Raw genomic sequence first — 23038 nt, 5'->3', positions numbered from 1 at the left:
ATTTCACCCAGTAGATATGGGAGTTTATCAAAATCGGGTTTGTTTTCGAATTCTTTGTGGATCTGTGTAATCTGAGGGAAATATGTGTCTCTAATATGGTCATACATTGGGCAGGAGGTTAGGAAGTGCAGCTCAGTTTCCACCTCATTTTGTTGGCAGTGTGCACATAGTCTGTCTTCTCTTGAGAGCCATGTCTGCCTACGGCGGCCTTTCTCAATAGCAAGGCTATACTCACTGAGTCTGTACATAGTCAAAGCTTTCCTTAAGTTTGGGTCAGTCACTCTTTCTCTAACAACCTCTTGTTCTTTCTCTCTCTCTCTAACAACCTCTTGTTCTTTCTTTCTCTCTCTAACAACCTCTCTTTCTTTCTTTCTCTCTCTAACAACCTCTCTTTCTTTCTCTCTCTCTCTAACAACCTCTCTTTCTTTCTCTCTCTCTCTAACAACCTCTCTTTCTCTCTCTCTAACAACCTCTCTTTCTTTCTCTCTCTCTCTAACAACCTCTCTTTCTCTCTCTCTCTAACAACCTCTTGTTCTTTCTCTCTCTCTAACAACCTCTTGTTCTTTCTTTCTCTCTCTCTCTAACAACCTCTTGTTCTTTCTCTCTCTAACAACCTCTTGTTCTTTCTCTCTCTCTCTAACAACCTCTTGTTCTTTCTTTCTCTCTCTAACAACCTCTTGTTCTTTTCTCTCTCTCTAACAACCTCTTGTTCTTTCTTTCTCTCTCTAACAACCTCTTGTTCTTTCTTTCTCTCTCTAACAACCTCTTGTTCTTTCTTTCTCTCTCTAACAACCTCTTGTTCTTTTCTCTCTCTCTAACAACCTCTTGTTCTTTCTTTCTCTCTCTAACAACCTCTTGTTCTTTCTCTCTCTCTCTAACAACCTCTTGTTCTTTCTCTCTCTCTAACAACCTCTTGTTCTTTCTTTCTCTCTCTAACAACCTCTTGTTCTTTCTCTCTCTCTCTAACAACCTCTTGTTCTTTCTCTCTCTCTCTAACAACCTCTTGTTCTTTCTTTCTCTCTCTAACAACCTCTTGTTCTTTCTTTCTCTCTCTAACAACCTCTTGTTCTTTCTCTCTCTCTCTAACAACCTCTTGTTCTTTCTTTTTCTCTCTCTCTCTAACAACCTCTTGTTCTTTCTCTCTCTCTCTAACAACCTCTTGTTCTTTCTTTCTCTCTCTAACAACCTCTTGTTCTTTCTCTCTCTCTCTAACAACCTCTTGTTCTTTCTCTCTCTCTCTAACAACCTCTTGTTCTTTCTCTCTCTAACAACCTCTTGTTCTTTCTCTCTCTCTAACAACCTCTTGTTCTTTCTTTCTCTCTCTAACAACCTCTTGTTCTTTCTCTCTCTCTCTAACAACCTCTTGTTCTTTCTCTCTCTCTCTAACAACCTCTTGTTCTTTCTCTCTCTCTAACAACCTCTTGTTCTTTCTTTCTCTCTCTAACAACCTCTCTTTCTTTCTCTCTCTCTCTAACAACCTCTCTTTCTTTCTCTCTCTCTAACAACCTCTCTTTCTTTCTCTCTCTAACAACCTCTTGTTCTTTCTCTCTCTCTCTAACAACCTCTCTTTCTTTCTGTCTCTAACAACCTCTCTTTCTTTCTTTCTCTCTCTAACAACCTCTCTCTTTCTCTCTAACAACCTCTCTTTCTTTCCTTCTCTCTCTAACAAGCTCTCTCTTTCTCTCTAACAACCTCTCTCTTTCTCTCTAACAACATCTTTCTCTCTCTACCTACTCTTTCTTTCTCTCTAACAACCTCTCGTTCTTTCTCTCTCTAACAACCTCTCTTTCTCTCTAACAACCTCTTTCTTTCTCTCTAACCACCTCTCGTTCTTTCTCCCTCTCTCTCTAACAACCTCTCTTTCTTTCTCTCTCTAACAACCTCTCTTTCTTTCTTTCTCTCTAACAACCTCTCTCTTTCTCTCCCTAACAACCCCTCTCTTTCTCTCCCTAACAACCTCTCTTTCTCTTTCTAACAACCTCTCTTTCTTTCTCTCTCTAACAACCTCTCTTTTTCTAACAACCTCTCTTTCTTTCTCTCTCTAACAACCTCTCTCTTTCTCTCCCTAACAACCTCTCTCTTTCTCTCCCTAACAACCTCTCTCTTTCTCTCCCTAACAACCTCTCTCTTTCTCTCCCTAACAACCTCTCTCTTTCTCTCCCTAACAACCTCTCTCTTTCTCTCCCTAACAACCTCTCTCTTTCTCTCCCTAACATCCTCTCTCTCTCTAACAACCTCTCTCTTTCTCTCCCTAACATCCTCTCTCTCTCTAACAACCTCTCTCTCTCTAACAATCTCTCTCTTTCTCTCTAACAACCTCTCTCTTTCTCTCTAACAACCTCTCTCTAACAACCTCTCTCTTTCTCTCTAACAACCTCTCTTTCTCTCGAACAACCTCTCTCTTTCTCTCGAACAACCTCTCTCTCTCTCTAACAACCTCTCTCTTTCTCTCTAACAACCTCTCTCTTTCTCTGCCATCTTTTTTCAACCTCTCTCATCTTCTCTCTCTTCTTTCAACCTCTCTCATCTTCTCTCTATCTCATCTTCTCTCTACCTCTCTTAATATCCCCTTTACATCTAGACCAAAACCTGTCTTCTTCATACCATATTTTGTTTATAGCTGATATAGGTATGTGACAGGACTTCGGCAGGAAAAGGATTCTCTCCAATTAGCAGACCATTACTGAATGGGAATGGATCGATCACAGTGTAGGCTGTCCAGTTCAACAGAATTAAACACAACACAATAATGTCTCTCTGTCTCACACACATTACTACACACAATGAAGGAGAATTTATTTGGCATGGTCTCTAACAACCTCTCTCTTCCTCTGCTGCTCTCTTAACCCTAATTATTTTTCTTTCTCCCCTTCTCATCTTCTCTCTACCTCTCTCATCTTCTCTCTACCTCCTCTCTCATCTCTCTACCTCCTCTCTCATCTTCTCTCTACCTGTCTCATCTTCTCTCTACCTCTCTCATCTTCTCTCTACCTCTCTCATCTTCTCTCTACCTCCTCTCTCATCTCTCTACCTCCTCTCTCATCTTCTCTCTACCTCTCTCATCTTCTCTCTACCTCTCTCATCTTCTCTCTACCTCTCTCATCTTCTCTTCTTCTGGGAGTGAGGGTATATGTGTTGACTTGACTGTGGTTAGTTGTCTCTTTAATGACTTTGTCCAAGTGCAACATACTGGGGCATATGCACTTGCTGTAGCTGATTACTAGAGGTTTCTCACTTATGGTGTAGCTGCTGCCCTGTGGAACTTGCTCCTTATGGTATAGCTGCTGCCCTGTGGAACCTACTCCTTATGGTATAGCTGCTGCCCTGTGGAACCTACTCCTTATGGTATAGCTGCTGCCCTGTGGTTCCTACTCCTTATGGTGTAGCTGCTGCCCTGTGGAACCTGCTCCTTATGGTGTAGCAGCTGCCCTGTGGAACCTACTCCTTATGGTGTAGCAGCTGCCCTGTGGAACCTGCCTCTTATGGTATAGCTGCTGCCCTGTGGAACCTACTTCTTATGGTATAGCTGCTGCCCTGTGGAACCTGCTCCTTATGGTGTAGCTGCTGCCCCGTGGAACCTGCTTCTTATGGTGTAGCAGCTGCCCTGTGGAACCTGCTTCTTATGGTATAGCAGCTGCCCTGTGGAACCTGCTTCTTATGGTGTAGCAGCTGCCCTGTGGAACCTGCTCATTATGGTATAGCAGCTGCCCTGTGGAACCTGCTCCTTATGGTGTAGCAGCTGCCCTGTGGAACCTGCTTCTTATGGTGTAGCAGCTGCCCTGTGGAACCTACTCCTTATGGTATAGCAGCTGCCCTGTGGAACCTGCTCCTTATGGTGTAGCTGCTGCCCTGTGGAACCTACTCCTTATGGTGTAGCAGCTGCCCTGTGGAACCTGCTCCTTATGGTGTAGCTGCTGCCCTGTGGAACCTGCCTCTTATGGTATAGCTGCTGCCCTGTGGAACCTACTTCTTATGGTATAGCTGCTGCCCTTTGGAACCTGCTCCTTATGGTGTAGCTGCTGCCCCGTGGAACCTACTCCTTATGGTGTAGCAGCTGCCCTGTGGAACCTGCTCCTTATGGTGTAGCTGCTGCCCTGTGGGACCTACTCCTTATGGTGTAGCTGCTGCCCTGTGGGACCTGCTCCTTATGGTGTAGCTGCTGCCCTGTGGGACCTACTCCTTATGGTGTAGCTGCTGCCCTGTGGAACCTGCTCCTTATGGTGTAGCTGCTGCCCTGTGGGACCTACTCCTTATGGTGTAGCAGCTGCCCTGTGGAACCTGCTCCTTATGGTGTAGCAGCTGCCCTGTGGAACCTGCTCCTCATGGTGTAGCTGCTGCCCTGTGGAACCTGCTTCTTATGGTATAGCTGCTGCCCTGTGGGACCTACTCCTTATGGTATAGCTGCTGCCCTGTGGAACCTGCTCCTTATGGTGTAGCTGCTGCCCTGTGGAACCTGCTCCTCATGGTGTAGCTGCTGCCCTGTGGAACCTGCTCCTTATGGTGTAGCTGCTGCCCTGTGGAACCTACTCCTTATGGTGTAGCAGCTGCCCTGTGGAACCTGCTCCTCATGGTGTAGCTGCTGCCCTGTGGAACCTGCTCCTTATGGTGTAGCTGCTGCCCTGTGGAACCTGCTCCTCATGGTATAGCTGCTGCCCTGTGGAACCTGCTCCTTATGGTGTAGCTGCTGCCCTGTGGAACCTGCTCCTTATGGTGTAGCAGCTGCCCTGTGGAACCTGCTCCTTATAGTGTAGCTGCTGCCCTGTGGAACCTACTCCTTATGGTGTAGCAGCTGCCCTGTGGAACCTGCTCCTCATGGTGTAGCTGCTGCCCTGTGGAACCTGCTCCTTATGGTGTAGCTGCTGCCCTGTGGAACCTGCTCCTCATGGTATAGCTGCTGCCCTGTGGAACCTGCTCCTTATGGTGTAGCAGCTGCCCTGTGGAACCTACTCCTTATGGTGTAGCTGCTGCCCTGTGGAACCTACTCCTTATGGTGTAGCAGCTGCCCTGTGGAACCTACTCCTTATGGTGTAGCAGCTGCCCTGTGGAACCTACTCCTTATGGTGTAGCTGCTGCCCTGTGGAACCTACTCCTTATGGTGTAGCTGCTGCCCTGTGGAACCTACTCCTTATGGTGTAGCTGCTGCCCTGTGGAACCTACTCCTTATGGTGTAGCTGCTGCCCTGTGGAACCTACTCCTTATGGTGTAGCAGCTGCCCTGTGGAACCTGCTTCTTATACTTACAGATGTCAGATCTTAATTTGACGGGTTTCTCACTGCAGAAAATGAATCCTGCAGCAATGGGAAAAGTGAATTATTCTGTGGATTATATTTAATGGACATTTTCTAGGTGTTAATACATTTTTAGTTAGGGTAAATCAAGTTAGGAATGTTAAAGTGGAAGTTATATAAATGTTAGAAGTCCTTTTAAACATTGAATACACAAGTTACATTTCCTGCTGTGCATTATTCATCTAAATTCTGTTTTAGGATTAAACCATTTTTCAATTGTTCAACACACTGTCACTGCTACTGTTGATTGGCTATTATGGTTATAAAGACTGTTCCACTTCTCAGTCAGTTAGCTTTTCATTTTAAAACCTTTATCCAAAAGCCACTTTTAAAAAGTTGAAACCCATTTGTTTGCCCAAAGTGACTCTTCTAAGAACATTCAGTTGACTGTTTCATCTCTCAGGTATATCTTTGCCCTTGTTTGCACAGATGCGATTTCTCAGCCTCTTTCAACATGTAGACAAATGTTGCTGGGAAACTTTGGAAATACGGCGGAAATGATGTTTGTTATCACCTCTGCGTATTATGCCCAGTGGCATACAGAGGCGATGTGGGATGCAGGGAGGGGTGTCGTGGTGTTTGTGACTCAATGGGTCCAGTGTAATAGCGCCGTATTGTTGTCTAATCACAGCTCATCTCAGGGGACCCCTCTCATTCACTCCAATAGATAGCCTGTTTTAAATATTTAATGCCAATAACCTCTGCCTATCCTATCACTCCTCCATCCCAAGCCGAGCGTCAGCCAGAGGACGGGTGTTTAATAAGAAGATAATGAATGAATAATTGAAAGGATATCAGTCGCGTCTGCATCAGTGTAGAGCTTCAACAATGCCCAACGTGTTGCCTCCTGACGGTCGTCAAGGGCAACATACTGAGGCGTGTGCACTTGAACAAAGTCATGACGGAGACTTCCCTAGATCTGCTGTTACAGTGGGTTGGTAGTAGGAAAGCGGAGCGTCTTGTTCAATTCCAGCACACCTCAGAAAGACATATTACACTTAGCAACATGCCATAACCCAGGAGTTACAGGTGTAGTGTTCTGTTCATTCATGCCTGCACTGACACTTATGCTGTCCACTGGTTAATAGGTAGGTAGCGTTGACTGGGAATGCAGAGTAAATGTCAGACATGGACTCTGTTGTAGTTACTGTAGCTCACAGCCACCCACCACATGTCAGGATCTAGGGTTAACATGCAAACATAACTCTTACTCTTTGGACAATGTCTAATTGACTGGTTATACAAACAGACTCCAGCCCACATCCAAACATTATACACACATAGTACCATTGTACTACCTGACACAGATATGCCATCGTGAAGAAGTATGCACCTCTGGTTAAGACAGCATTGTTAAGATCTAAGTCACATACAAGTGGGATTCCTTTTGAAAATCATTGCAACAGCATTTGTATAATTTATATATAGCCTATAGGCTTGGTCTATATACAGATGTTCACAAGGCCACGCATTCTGCCTGTTTCCACAACACTAGCTTGTGAGTTAGTGGGTTGGTAGTAAGAAAGCGGACCATCTTGTTCAATTCTAGCACCTCTATTAGAGAACCGGATGATCCTACTCAGAGCTACCATAATGTCTGTTAGTGGATGTGTAAAACTTCAGTTTGAACACTCAGAACTCAGATGATAAGATTCAATCAGACGTTAGATGTTTGTATTCTAGTTCTCAACCCAAATGTCACGTTCTTCTTCATTAGGGCTGTATTGATGAACACAGGGAGTCTCATTAAGAGTTGGACAGGTCTTGTTTGCAGTTCTTCTCTGATCACTGACTACGACATTATTCAGGATAAGCCCAGAGGAGTCTATCATTGATTAAATAATCCAGTTAGGATGCAGGTGGGCAGGACCACAGGTCCATCGTCTTCTGGCTCTCACTGTAGAAATATAGCATAAGGAATGTCTTCTCAAGGAGCTTGGCATTTCATTACATTACAGTGTTGTGTTTGTTAAAACATACACGCTGAAGATTAGTGGTTTGCTGGACAAAAAGCCAACCTCCTGTCAAATGACTCGCTATGCCCCCAAATCATTACTTTTTTCATATTCTATTTTTCATGTTCTGAAAACGGGTCAACTCCTCAAGCCAAAGCACGGATGATGTTGTTTTTGATGCGTGTTTGTATTTATTTATGTGTCCTATTGAACTTTGCCGCTCAGTGCTCCGCTGAAGGGGTGGGTTCTAGCCCATAGAGGTTTAGAGAGGATCAAAGTGTGAATTTAGTACACCTAAGCTACTCTTGCTTTGGACAGCTGCCATTTTAATCCATTTAAATCGGTGATCACCACTTGGAGGGCCGTTTCCAGCCTGTAATACAGCCGTCAAAATGTCATCTTGAAGGTACTTTAATGATGTTTGTTCTTTTTTTGTGCACATGTGAAAAATAGGTTTGACCTCATTGGTTCAAAGTGTCTCTGCCCCTCATCTCCCTTTCCCTCTCATGTCTGCCTGTCGTTGTTTACATCATTCTGAAATTAATTAGCCATTTTATGGGTCGTTTACAGGCAGTTGAATGGCTTGTCCTTCTTGCCTTGTGAAGGACTTGTCAGGGGAGATAAAATACACATGCTCTAACAGGGCACAGTATCTACTGGTCTCACCTCCCTCCCCCCCAGCCCCTCCGCCTTCCTGTTTATGATCGCCTCTCTGAGTGTCCAGACCGATTAATCAAGCCTCTACCTCCCCGACCCAGCTCACCTTGACCAGCTCACCGTCCCTCACACCAACCCTGCGGAAGGGATAGGATAAGAGCTAACGCTAACAAACAGAGACACACCGCTCTGCTCCCTTTAACCACATACACCTCAGTGCTGTGATCGACATCGGGCTAGCAGCCATGCTAACAGACACAGTCTGACACAGCAGGACAGGTTAGCGTTCCAGGCAGGCAAGCAGAAAGACATGTTACACTTAGCAACATGCCATAACCCAGGAGTTACAGGTGTAGTGTTCTGTTCATTCATGCCTGCACTGACACTTATGCTGTCCACTGGTTAATAGGTAGGTAGCGTTGACTGGGAATGCAGAGTAAATGTCAGACATGGACTCTGTTGTAGTTACTGTAGCTCACAGCCACCCACCACATGTCAGGATCTAGGGTTAACATGCAAACATAACTCTTACTCTTTGGACAATGTCTAATTGACTGGTTATACAAACAGACTCCAGCCCACATCCAAACATTATACACACATAGTACCATTGTACTACCTGACACAGATATGCCATCGTGAAGAAGTATGCACCTCTGGTTAAGACAGCATTGTTAAGATCTAAGTCACATACAAGTGGGATTCCTTTTGAAAATCATTGCAACAGCATTTGTATAATTTATATATAGCCTATAGGCTTGGTCTATATACAGATGTTCACAAGGCCACGCATTCTGCCTGTTTCCACAACACTAGCTTGTGAGTTGGTAATCTCATATAGTGTAAGTGCACCCAGTATCCATACAGGGAACAAGTCCTCTGCTTTCGCTCTGTTTATCATACTGGTGTGTGATTCAGGTGTGTTTCTTGTGTATGTTTTCCAATTCACTGGCTGAGCTTATTTTTGGGATGTGGGGTGTGGGTTTACTGGAATGTAGCTTTGAATATACAGTACCAGTCAAAAGTTTAGACACACTCATTACAGGGTTTTTCTTTATTTTTACTATTTTCTACATTGTAAAATAATAGTGAAGACATCAACACTATGACATAGCACATATGGAATCATGTAGTAACCAAAACAGTGTTAAACACTGTCAAAATATATTTTATATTTGAGATTCTTCAAAGTAGCCACCCTTTGCCTTGATGACAGCTTTGCACACTCTTGGCATTCTCTCAACCAGCTTCATGAGGAATGCTTTTTCAACAGTCTTGAAGTAGTTCCCACATATGCTGAGCACTTGTTGGCTGCGTTCCAACCCATCCCAAATCATCTCAATTGGGTTGAGGTTGGTGGATTGTGAATGCCAGGTCATCTGATGCAGCACTCCACCACTGTCCTTGGTCAAATAGCCCTTACACAGCCTGGAGGTGTGTTTTGGGTCATTGTCCTGTTGAAAAACAAATGATATTCCCACTAAGCGTAAACTAGATGGGATGGCGTATCACTGCAGAATGCTGTGGTAGCCATGCAGGTTAAGTGTGCCTTGGATTTAAATAAGTCACTGACAGTGTCACCAGCAAAGCATCCCCACACCATCACACCTCCTCCTCCATGCTTCACGATGGGAACCACACATGCGCAGATCATCGGTTCACCTACTCAGCGTCTCACAAGGACATGGCAGTTGGAACCAAACATCTCAAATCTCAGATTTCCAGCGGTCTAATGTCCATTGCTTGTGTTTCTTTGCCCACACAAGTCTCTTCTTATTATTGGTGTTCTTTAGTAGTGGTTTCTTTGCAGCAATTCGACCATGAAGGCCTGATTCACGCAGTCTCCTCTGAACAGTTGATGTTGAGATGTGTCTGTTACTTGAACTCTGTGAAGCATTTATTTGGACTGCTATCTGAGGTGCAGTTAATTCTAACAAACTTATCCTCCACAGCAGAGGTAACTCTGGGTCTTCCTTTCCTGTGGCAGTCGTCATGAGAGCCAGTTTCATCAAAGTACTTGATGGTTTTTGCGACTGCACTTGAAGAAACTTTCAAAAGTCTTGACATTTTCCGGATTGACTGACCTTCATGTCTTAAAGTAATGATGGACTGTTGTTTCTCTTTGCTTATTTGAGCTGTCTTGCCATAATATGGACTTGGACTTTTACCAAATAGGGCTATCTTCTGTATACCACCCCTACCTTGTCACAACACAACTGATTGGCTCAAATGTATTAAGAAGGAAAGAAATTCCACAAATTACATTTTAACAAGGCACACCTGTTAATTGAAATGCATTCCAGGTGACTACCTCATGAAGCTGGTTGAGAGAATGCCAAGAGTGTGCAAAGCTGTCATCAAGGCAAAGGGTTGCTAATTTGAAGAATCCTAAATATAAAATATATTTTGATTTGTTTAACAATATTTTGTTTACTACATGAATCCATGTGTTATTTCATAGTGTTGATGTCTTCACTATTATTGTGCAATGTAGAAAATAGTAAAAATAAGGAAAAGCCCTTGAATGAGTAGGTGTGTCCAAACTTTTTAATGGTAACAGCAACACAACCCCTTTTGGCATTTGTCTTTTCTGTAGATGCTACCACTATATCATCAAAGGTATTGTCTAAGTGAGTTTCAGAGATTGTCAGTATATGAATGTCATCTGTTACTATCAAGTTATACATTTCATGAACCTTGTTTCTTAGGCTACATATGTTTAATGTGGGCTATTTTTAGCACTTTTCTGGGATTTAAAAAAAACAACTTTATTTAACTAGGCAAGTCTGTTAAGAACAAATTCTTATTTACAATGATGGCTTACCGGGGAATAGAGGGTCAACTGCCTTGTTCAGGGTAAAAATGACAGATTTTTACCTTGTCAGCTCGGGGATTCGATCCAGCAACCCTTTGTTTAGTGGTCCAACTCTCTAACCACTAGGCTATCTGCTGCCCCAAATGCTTGATAGTTTTGATAGTTTTACTGGGAGGCTTATCAGAAGTAGACATGACTGATATGTATGTTTCAGTTGATAGTGCGGTGTGAGCTGCACACAGCAGACTTCCTACTAGGGCACACCACCTCAGTGCTAACAGTATAACTCTGGTTCATAGACACATGATTACTGTATACAATAGCTATCGGATCGACAGAGGCATTCGGGGGACATAAATTAGATTACTTTCATTATGACTTGCGATGCTCCTGGGTCAATGTACAATTCAAGGAAAGCCAATATGTTGTGATAATGTATTGGGCCTATAGTTTACTGCACAAACCTCATTGCTACAGAACTATTTTTAAAAGGTTATTGTTGCGTAGGCTTACGTTTTTTAATTCATGTAAAAAATAATCTGAGCAGAAGATCTCTCCTTGCATTTTGACTGAGAGTGATCTTGACTCAGAAAAGGTTGGTGACCACTGATCTAATTGATCTACAAGAAAATAACTTTAAATCCTTACTGCAACTCTTTTTATAGATTCTACCAACAAAAGGGTTGATTATCTTGTTCGGGATGTAATGGACTTTGAACACAGTATGGATTTTACACAGTCAGAGGTGGATGTGCTAAAGGACACGAATGTCACCAGCCTGGCTGCATTCATATTCCTCTTAGATGATTTTGCTAAATTCCAACACTAGACGAACTCTTTTCCAAAGGAAATTACCTGGGAAATTAATCCAGGCGAAACAACATTTTATCAATTTGAATCAAAGACGTTAAAACTGAAACTTGCCATTACACAGAAATCAAGGCAAGGATACTCCTGGCAGATCTCCCTAAACTGGACCCCGAAGTTTATTGAGATGGAGAGGGTGCACAGGAATGGCATGATGGACGGCCATCATCTATACTGGGGAGACTGCCCAGGTACAAAGACAAAGAGGAGATTCTCAAGAGAGCCAAGTGCCTGAGGGTAACTAAGTTCTTCATCAATCCAGACTTCTCTGAAAAGGTACGCCTCAAAAGGAACTGCTGCCATTGAAGAACGAAGGAGAGGCAACTTCACATACCTGAAGTACGACCAGCTGGTTGTTCACCCCACCCCCCTCGTAGGCCTACGGCAGGTGACTCGGCTGTAGTCCGCTGGTCTATCACATGGATTCATTTGATTTAACACACACCTACATATTTATTGAACTTTGTTTTTGGTCATGTGTTTCACCTAAGCACATGACCAAAAACACACATTGCTCTAAATGTCATGAACCTCTGAAGCCATTGTCAAGGTGCATTCCTTCAGAAGTGCACCCCATTGATGAGACTGACACAAATGTATGGTTGTATCGGACATGAGGCATGCATTTCTATGTTTCCCTCCACTCTCTAGTTGATTCCCACTGTGTTTCTATCTTTCTTATGTGGACAGGATGTCAACCCTGATAACCTGCTCTTTAATCCATTTGATATTAACAAAGCTGACGATATATAGACGCAGTTTATTTGGAACACCCATTTACCACCGGGTTTAACCCCCTTTGCCGCCAGAACAGCCTGAATTCTTTGGGGCATGAATACGTTGCTCAGTTGCTATCAAGGGACCTAACGTGTGCAGGAAAACATTCCCCACACCATTACACCAGCCTGTACCGTTGACACCAGACAGAATGGGGCCATGGACTCATGCTGCTTTCTCCAAATCCTGACTCTGCCATCAGCATGATGCAACAGGAACTGGTATTTGTTGGACCAGGAAATGTTTTTCCAAACCTAAGTTGTCCAGTGTTGGTGATTGCATGCTCACTGGAGCTGCTTCTTCTTGTTTTTAGCTGATAGGAGTTGAACCCAGTGCGGTCGTCTGCTGCAATAGCCCATCTGTGACAAGGATCGACAAGTTGTGCATTCTGAGATGCCGTTCTGCACGTTATTTGCCTGTTTTTGGCCTGCCTGTTAGCTTGCACAATTCTTGCCATTCTCCTTCGACCTCTCATCAATGAGGTGTTTTTGCCCACAGGGCTGCCGCTGACTGGATGTTTTTTGTTTGTCGCACCATTCTCAGTAAACCTTAGACACTGTCATGTGTGAAAAGCCCAGGAGGCCAGCCGTTTCTGAGATACTGGAACCTGCATGCCTGGCACCGACGATCACATTCTGCCTGCGTTATATAGCAATCCACAGCCACGTGAATCACTGTCTGTAGGAGCAATCCACTGAGTGTATGTTGATCCAGATTCAACTTTCGTGAAATTTACCAGAGATTAGTCTATCATGTGACTATTAGAACGTTAGACTACTATACAGGTTGTTAAAATGTTTATCTTATTCCAAGACAAGTTTATTCTCGACCTTTCATTTGAACGTTTGCACTGTTTCTAAAAACATGAATTGCCATTTCAGAAACATGGTTAACTGAATTGACAACAATGTCTCCTTATAATGTTGTTCACCACTGTAGAACATCAAAAGTGGGGGAGGTGTCCGTTTTTGTTCACAAAAGTCTTCAATTCTTTCCAAGTGAGGACCTCGCACTTACATCTGATGTTGAATTGCTTTCCATGGAAGATCAGGCTGTTAATTAATCATTTTGTGGTAAAACAGTGGTAATTGGATGTGTCTATCGGACATTGGTAGTTGTATTGATGTCCTTGCATCAACCTTGGATTTTATTTATAATGAGATAAAGTGTGTTTTCTATTGGGTGATAACATTAATTGATCAAAAAAATGAAAACCACTCACTACATCTGACTTTTTAAATACTTTCTAGCTATCTGTATCCCCTAATCTACAAGCCCACAAGCGTGACCAGTTCGTCTGCCATCCTTATTGATAATATTTGTACACTAAAACAGGTATACTTTATACTGACATTTCTGACCACTTTCCAATATTCCACTTCTCGGTGGGAGCTGGAAATGAACAGGTGGGAATGGATAGTAACATTAAATGTAGAATATTTAACTAAAGTAATTCTGAGTGCTTTTAAGATGTTGGTTGATGATATTTAATTGGAAACATTTTATAATCATCTCAATGTGGAGTCTGCTTACCAGACTTTTCTCACATGCTTCAATTCTGTATTTTACCATTGCTTCCCATCAGTCAGACCTACTTAGTAAGAGAGCACCAGGTGGGTTCTGGAAACCTTGGTTTATAACTGGTCTAAAACAAATCTTCAGTAAAAAAAAAAATGTATCAAATTTTTTTTTACAAATTACACACCCCTGAATTCTGCCAATTACAAAAATTACAAGAACAAATTTACCCATCTACATGAATAATTTAAACAATATAAAGTCAACTTGGAAAGTCATCATCTGTTGAATAAGAAAAAATATTCTACAGCTATCCCATCTCAATCTACAATTGAATGGAAATATGACCGATAGTGATCCTGATGTTATCTCGTGTGAATTTAATAATGTTTTTGTGAATGTGGGTTCCTCTCTTTCAAAGAAAATCTGAAAAATGTATGGAAAGCCCTTGGATTACATTAAGGGACATTCCTTTTTGCTTCCGTTTGATCCACCTGATATACTGTTTAAGGGGTGATGGAGGTCATTGGTAACTTAAAGATTTCAGCAGCAAATCATGAGATTTGTGCCTCTTTTGTGAAATCGGTGTCGTCCTCGATTATTGAGCCTCTAACATATATCTTCACCAAATCAATGAAAACTGGTATTATTCCAAAATATTTTTAAAATTTCAAAGTTTTCCCCCTCTAAATCTGGGGATCCAAGATCTTTTACAAATTATCTCCCAATATCTGTACTACCATGTTTTTCTAAAATCCTAGAGAAACTGGTGTATAAAAGAATGTTTAAACATTTAAAACCAACACTGTATTCTATATGTGTACCAATATGGTTTTCGTAAAAACTACTCCACAGATATGGCAGATATTACAACTTGTGGATGAAATCTTTACATCCCTGAACAACAATGAATACGCTCTTAGTATCTTTCTACATTTATCCAAAGTGTTCTACACTGTTGATCATGAAATATTATTTGCTAAATTGCATTATTACGGTTTTCATGATTATACATATAAATGGATATATAATGATGTTTATGATAGAGAACAATTTATAAATGCAAATGGCTGTGCATCTACCAGGGCCATGATGTCCTGTGGCGTTCCACAGGGTTCGATCTTTGGACCTTTGTTATTCCTAATCTATATCAATGACCTAGCTGCTGTGTCTTCTACAGTGATGATACGACTTGATTTTAATCACACAAGAATTTCGATTCACAAATCAATGAAACCAACTCAGGCATGGTCAAGTTTTCTGAATGGTTTCAGATAAACAAATTATCTTTTAAATGTTTTAAAAAATCCAACTTCATTGTAATTCATTGGTAAGAATTCAAAATATTGCCAGAATCTCAATTCGTGAGATTGAAATGAAGCAGACTTCAGTCACTAGATGTTCTCGTTGATGAAAAGTTGTCCAGGAAAGATCATATTCACTTTGTCTGCAGCAAAGTGGTGAAGTCTGTTTTGTTCATTAGGCTTGCTTCTTAACACTATACTACAGCTTAATTTACCCATATCTCACTAACTGCAATTTTGTCTGGGCCAGTACATAATATGCTTCCTACCTACACAAGTTACTCATTAGGCAGAAGACATTTGCAAGACTAGCCACCACCTCTAACTACTTGGCTTCATCTGCCCCTCTGTTTAAGAAACTCAATACGTTGTCTGTCTACAAATACACATACCTCCCAGACAGCCTACCTAAACCCTTCAATGGATTCTTTCAGGTTAATTCCAAAATCCATTCATACAACGCAAGACACAGCGATAACCTTCACCCTCCCCACTGCCACACCTCACATAGTCAATTCTCTAGTCTAGAGGACGGAACCTCTATCTTCACATTGCCAAAACATCGTCATCCCTCAGTAAGTTTAAGCGTAGACTAGGGTTCAGCCTGATGATCCAAATGACCCAGTAGTCTCCTCCATGTGGCCTAACTCTCTCACACACACATAATCAAACATGTTTTTTCTTGTATACTGAGTGTATCATGTACGTTTGTAATTAGTATGCTCTGTTTAACTGATTGAACAAACTTTTTTTGAACTATATTTGTATATTGGTTCCTGTGGAGTGGTTTTCATTTCCCTTTTGGGTTTCCAACCTCTCAGTTTTTTTTCATCTGTACTGTTTTGTCTTTCACTTGTTTTGTTTGGTGTGAATAAATAAAAGCTAAACCCCCCCAAAAAAAACAATTACGTGTGTACTGGGGTATTTTGAAATACGGATGGTATGATTTTCAATACTGTCATCAATATCGTTTGGGGCGCCCTACAGCTCGAGGGGAGGAAGGAAATGATCTCCAGCTCAGCGCTGCGGCTATGCATTTGGTTTGATAACTTGCTTGCTAAGTGGCTAGCTTGCAAGATCAAGCTTCTTGGTTGCCACAGAGATAATCATTCTCCTTCTGAATCAAGAACCCTGCAGCCTAAATTCGTTTTTTGTGGAGGGCGGTTGTTTACGTTTGGAAAGAAATCGCACCCCTTGTGTGTACTGCCGGTAATTCCGTATACCCTGGGGGTACAGGAACGGTATAAAAAAATCTGCATACCGCCCAACCCTAATAGCCTATTACCACTGTCCAATACGGTATGTCTCAAGCAAGACTTTCTACTGAAGCTCAATGAGGAACACATTGACGATGTAAGCCTAACGTTATGCATAACTGCTCTGATTTGCATAGAACAGGTGCTTACCCCCAAGCTAAAACAAGAACACTAGAAACAAAAGCCCAATAACTAACTAACTTTATTGAAGCGGAAAAAGCTTGCGAAAGTGAATACGTTTTTCTGTGTGGGTATACGTCCGTGTTTTACGTGTCTTGTCTGTGTGTGTCTTTGTGTGTATCTTTGTGTGTGTGCATGAGTGTGTGGGTGTACCGTCATATACATGAGAGAGAGAGGTGTGTGTACCAGCTCTTATCTGTACTGTGTGTCTGTGTGGTCCCTATCCAGCCAGGCCCTGCCTGTCGACACTATTGTTCCCACCCTGTCTCCATTTGTGTTTGTTTTCTTCGGGGTGTTTGGAGCACACGCCGATAAAGAGCCGCTCAGCGTCTGACTCAGAGGCTTTGTTCATCTGCCACTTCCTCATTATTAAGTTTTCCTCCCTCCTCTCTTCCCCTCTGCCTCTCTCTCCCCCACCCCTCCTACTGTTTGTCTCTTCTGCTCCCTCCTCTCTTCCCCTCTGCCTCTCTCTCCCCCACCCCTCCTACTGTTTGTCTCTTCTGCTCCCTTCTCTCTCCCTCACTCCTTATTCCCGTCTACAGCAGCTCATGCGGGAGCGACAGCAGATGGCCAGCCGTCCCTTTGCCTCGATTGCCGTGGCGCTGGATGTAGGTGTCGACCAGGAACAGGAAGAGCTGCTGCAGGGCCTGGTGGAGGTGTGTACCTTAAATGCAGTTCATTAGCATATTGTTTTCCATGGCGATGGTGACACCCTGGAATCCAGGCTTGATACCGAGATCGCCCACAGCATTCAATGTTGTGTGTAGACACTGCAGCGTGGGTGTGAAAAAGCAGGTATTTTTCACAACTTGAAATGCAAAACATATGTGGCCAACTCAAACAAGTACTGAAGGCATTGTTGGAAATCACACAACAAAGAATATGTCCAGCATGGCCTTACCAGTAAAGGCTGGTTTGTTATGAAATCTGGACATTCTGAAAAGCAATTCCTTGTCTTGCTGTATTCCCTATTGGTCCATGGGTTAGGCCTTTTCACAGGCTCCTTTCCAGCACAGTTCCAGCAGCTACAGTGGATGTATAGCCAGGCCAACGCAGTACAGCTTGGCTTATCTTGGCTCGGCTAGTGTCAGTAGTATGAAAAGGGTATTACTAGTTTGCCTCCAATATATGACTTTCTGAATTGTGTTTACTATCTCCCTCTATGGGTATTGGGTATGATCTGATAATCTACCTCTGAAAATCCCAAGGGGTTGTGTGTGTTCTCCAGGTCTCTGTTTCATAAAAGATTTACTGGCTCCACCACATTTCCCATAACAGTTGCTGCTTGCCGGCCAGTCCACATCTGGCTTTAGTGAAATTGATAGTGAGTTTCGGGAGACAACTTATGCTCTGAATGCATAATTTCTGTTATTAATATAGTAGAAGCTGGTTAGCGTTTTTTGACGTGAATCTTGTTTTGGAGTCAGCTCTGCAGAGTGGTTACTAGCTGGCACAGCCAAGTCATAAAATTTGATTTTAAGCCTAACCTTAAGCCTAACCTTAAGCCTAACCTTAACCACACTGCTTTTTTTTTTTACCCCCTTTATCATCTGTTGCGCTGCTATGCAGTGTCCTAGACCGCTGCACCACCCGGGAGGCCCTCTTAACTCCAGGAATAGACTCACCCCAATAGTAGATGGTGCTATTATACTGCATGGGCACATACCCTATGTTAGCAGTAACCCCTTAGATTAGTGATTTTCCCGTCCAACTCAGAATAGATTTTCTTGTTATTTTCATGTTTCTCCCATTTTGAGCTCCTGAAGGTGAGAAACAATGAAATGGAACGGTATCTTCACATAAAGGTTAATTAAGTAACATCTGGTGTTGCTCCACATGGACTATTTAGCATAATTGTATATTAAATAATACAATTATTTCAACTGTCATACTTGCTGATGAATGAATGTATTCATCATAGGATTTCATACCTAATTTGGACAGTTATTGTGTAACAGCAAGTTCTGGACCTGTGTTTTTATGTACAGGTGTATTTTGGTCAAATCCATTAGGAAAAGGTGTGCAGGAGGGAATTTCAAAGGTTAAATCTGCATTTTGATAAGCTTATTACATTTGAATTGTATGGAAAGTGGTGGAATTTGATTAAATTCCCCAAAAACAGAGACTGGGCTGCAGGAAGGGCACACACACTAAATGAAGAATGATTGGAATGGTTCGTGTAATTTATCTAAAGCAGTGTTACATTTCTATTTAATGGACATACCATGAGGAGGATGGCCCATTTTGCCTTACCTGTCATCTGAACAGATGGATAACCCAGTGACTTAAAGCCCTTTCTCAATGGAGCAGTTAGCTAACGTGCGCTAAGTGGAGATGACGTTTTTCACACAGCTTCTAGGTGCTGCTAAACTGTATTTCACTCTCAAGGATCCTCAAAAACTCTTCTGAGGTGAGTAATGTCTCACACAACTGTTGTGAGACGGTGTGTTTCGTGGATTCCATCCCACACCCAGCCCCTCGTAGAGAGTTGGTTGGAGGTGAATTATTCTCTTCGGAACAAGCGAGATGAACTTAAGTCTTTCTGATGTTCTCTTCAAACACAATGTTTTAAAGACATTCTCTTTTATGAGAATCTTCAAAAAAAAACAGCTGCAATTATTGACATCTGGTAAAAGTCAGGCAAACAAGTTACAGTCTGTTATTTACCCAGAGAAATATAACATTTCATTACAAAACCTGCATCTGGATAAGATCAACAAGACGAAGGTCATTGGAGGCACATATTGCTAGCAGATGTAAGATCATCTGGATTTATTAGTTTAAAATCAGATGAGTTTTCAATGAAAACTGCACAAACATAAGTTATTGTCATCAGAGTGGTCGATGGAAGACAAGCTATCCAAAGTACACACTATGAAAGAGTAGGGTTAGGTTATATGGCATGTCATTAAAAAACCAAATCAAACGTCTTGTGTGGGTATTTTGCCTTGGCCTATAGTATGTCTATAGTAATCTATCAGGCAGATGTTAACAGTTTATGACATGATGATTCCGATATTGTTTGTTTAAATTAAAAGTAGGGAACTTTCCAGACCATCAGTGACCTTGTTGGACTACATGTAATGAGGACATGAATAATGGGGCATTATGGTATAGCTGACCCTGTTTAGGATTTTAGACTAATCTGACAGAGTTGACTAAATCTCTGGACACATCTTTCAGGAATCACAGTTTTGAGAGAAATATTATTTAAAGTCAACAGAGGGTTATCTCAAGTTAATATCCTTTACTACAAGTTTTTAGGGTTTTAAAAACGTTTTTGGAGATTTTGGAGTTGGGATCCTTTGCTTCGGACAAGGGCATTTCCAGGCGTAGAGCCGACATGGAAATGAATAATATTTAAAGGATTAAAAGAATTCCCAAAACCAATATTTGTCACAGAAAATTCCGCTAAATGTACATTTTAAGCTCAAATAATGCAACAATAAATTTTTTAGAACTATCAAAATAGTTTCCCTGCCGACTTTCAAGAATCCCTGAGCTAAGTTCCTGCTATTCTACACATTTGGCCATGAGGCTGAGAGAAAATGTTGCTGTTTTAAAGCTAATTTCATGGGGTTGGGAGCCTCCTAAGCTCGTGACCCCTTACAGGTGTGTGTGATACGCCAGTGAGCCTAAGGCCAAACGGGAGTGAAATAGGTCCTGGGCTCCAGTCATTTGTCCCTTACCCTCCCCTGCCGTTGATAAAGGATGTCTGGAGCTGTTATTCATCAGTGACCTGAGGGCTCTCTGTAAAACAGGCCTGTTAGAAGCACACCACACAACCTGAGTCAAGAGTTGAACGACACAATGTAAGGGCAAAATACCCCAATCTTGAGTCTATAATAACCATAGAGTGAACTACCCACCTAGAAGGTAAATCACACACCAGTTCCCCCTCCTCCTCTCTTGTTTTATACTGTGGCTCAAAATAACCGGGCCACAGTATAAAACAAGAGGTAACTCATCAGCATCAATCACATCTATACAACATCCGCGTAACGTCGTAAAGCCGATGAGCCGACAGCAACGAGCATCTGTAAGACTCCCGGACGCACCTCTCCTTCCGTCCCAGAGTGATATATGGCGCTGGGTGTCATAATGCTATTTAAGGGGGAGAAATTAATCAATTTCATATCTAAGGTTTTAATGCGCTGTATTTATTTTCCAATCTGGGGGATTTCATACGCTGGGGGGAGCAGTGAGGAGATAAAGAATATTTATAATACCTGGGAGGAAAATCTGTGTGGTTTATCAGCACCCACAAAGCCTTTCATCAGAGAGGGAGCAGGGGAGACTGAACACAGATCAGCACCCACAAAGCCTTTCATCAAAGAGGGAGCAGGGGAGACTGAACACAGATCAGCACCTACAAAGCCTTTCATCAGAGAGGGAGCAGGGGAGACTGAACACAGATCAGCACCCACAAAGCCTTTCATCAAAGAGGGAGCAGGGAGAGAGAACACAGATCAGCACCCACAAAGCCTTTCATCAGAGAGGGAGCAGGGGAGACTGAACACAGATCAGCACCCACAAAGCCTTTCATCAAAGAGGGAGCAGGGGAGAGAGAACACAGATCAGCACCCACAAAGCCTTTCATCAAAGAGGGAGCAGGGGAGACTGAACACAGATCAGCACCTACAAAGCCTTTCATCAGAGAGGGAGCAGGGGAGAGAGAACACAGATCAGCACCCACAAAGCCTTTCATCAGAGAGGGAGCAGGGGAGACTGAACACAGATCAGCACCCACAAAGCCTTTCATCAAAGAGGGAGCAGGGGAGCCTTTCATCAAAGAGGGAGCAGGGGAGAGAGAACACAGATCAGCACCCACAAAGCCTTTCATCAAAGAGGGAGCAGGGGGGAGACTGAACACAGATCAGCACCCACAAAGCCTTTCATCAGAGAGGGAGCAGGGAGACTGAACACAGATCAGCACCCACAAAGCCTTTCATCAAAGAGGGAGCAGGGGAGAGAGAACACAGATCAGCACCCACAAAGCCTTTCATCAAAGAGGGAGCAGGGGAGACTGAACACAGATCAGCACCCACAAAGCCTTTCATCAAAGAGGGAGCAGGGGAGAGAGAACACAGATCAGCACCCACAAAGCCTTTCATCAGAGAGGGAGCAGGGGAGACTGAACACAGATCAGCACCTACAAAGCCTTTCATCAGAGAGGGAGCAGGGGAGACTGAACACAGATCAGCACCTACAAAGCCTTTCATCAGAGAGGGAGCAGGGGAGACTGAACACAGATGAAATAAACCTGCATCTTCAGCAACACATGTAGAAATACATGATAACACACACAAACACACGCAAACACACACCTTCCATCATTGTCAATTATTAATTGGACATAGGTTCACTTTGCAGTAACCTGTGCCTCTGTTCTCAACCAAGTTTAAAGTTTAGAAAGGAAGACAAAAGCTTGAGTCTTAGCACATGTTGCACTGTTATTAACTCTCACCCTTTGTCAATAGCAGCTTGGTCAGAACAAACACATTCCTCCTAATGTTCTATTTGCGTTGAACAGAAAGCCTGGACTATTACAATGGTGGCCCAAGCATATTTCAGTGCTATGATGGAGTCACCTGCTGATTCAGCTGGGTAAACTGACTCTCTTTCCCATTTGTCCATAACTATCAATCTCAGCTGAGCAAACACTGTTTACTGGTGGGAAATGGGGGAAATTCTGATCTTCCTGGATGGTATTCTGCTTTCCATGAGTGTAAAAACCTGTCTTACTACTCTGTTTCTCCGTCCGCGTAGCAGTTTGTTTACTCGGGAAACAGCAGGTGGGAGCGTTTTTACTTGTTTGAGAAACGATGCTTGTCCCCAGCTAAACCTCTTTTTTTTGTAAGCTCCTCTGTTGAGCTTCTTCATTTGAAGGGCGAAATGCTGTGAGAACTAAAAATGTGGAGCTTGTTCTTGGCCGTTATGGACACAATCTTGTCTTTTTAAATATACCTGGTCACATCCTTGTGGATCCTTGTCAACCATACGGTTTCACAAGGGCAAACACAGGCCTTCCATGTTACGTTTATGTTTTGTTTTGGGTCTGAATATCCAGCTATTTATTTCCCCGTCACGGTACTGCAATTCAAACTCTATAATTCCTCCCAGATCCACACACCATGAAGGGCTCGCATGAAACATCCATAAATAACAGCTTCAGTCTCCCCCTGAAGACCTGCACCCTGTTCACCCTGCTTTACAAGCTCCTCTAAAGGTAACCTACAGGTCAGCCAGGGAGAGGCTTTGAGAGGATCAGTGGAGCCGACCCTCTGCCTTTCCTCACAGATCCCTCCCTCCATTCCTACCCTCCCTCCCTCCATTCCCTCCCTCCCTTCCTTCACTTCCTTCCTTCACTCCTCCTCTGGAGCGTAATGGTTTGCCTGTCTCCTCTCCGGCTGTCTCAGAT

General features: G+C 42.8%; 1 protein-coding gene across 2 annotated transcripts in view; it reads left to right on the top strand.

Moving 5' to 3' along the window:
- The window catches only part of LOC112253122 (attractin-like protein 1), a 385056-nt gene that overhangs the window by 300187 nt on the left and 61831 nt on the right, over positions 1–23038 (top strand). For both annotated transcript variants that reach the window (XM_024425061.2, XM_024425060.2), the window contains one exon: positions 17160–17273. In XM_024425061.2, coding sequence (XP_024280829.1) covers positions 17160–17273 — 114 coding nt within the window. The remainder of the gene's footprint in view (positions 1–17159; positions 17274–23038) is intronic.

This window comes from Oncorhynchus tshawytscha, linkage group LG06 (assembly GCF_018296145.1).
Source record: "Oncorhynchus tshawytscha isolate Ot180627B linkage group LG06, Otsh_v2.0, whole genome shotgun sequence".
NCBI classification, from domain to species: Eukaryota; Metazoa; Chordata; class Actinopteri; order Salmoniformes; family Salmonidae; genus Oncorhynchus; species Oncorhynchus tshawytscha.
Note: the sequence above shows the minus strand (reverse complement) of the source record. Positions and strands in the feature narration are given on the sequence as shown.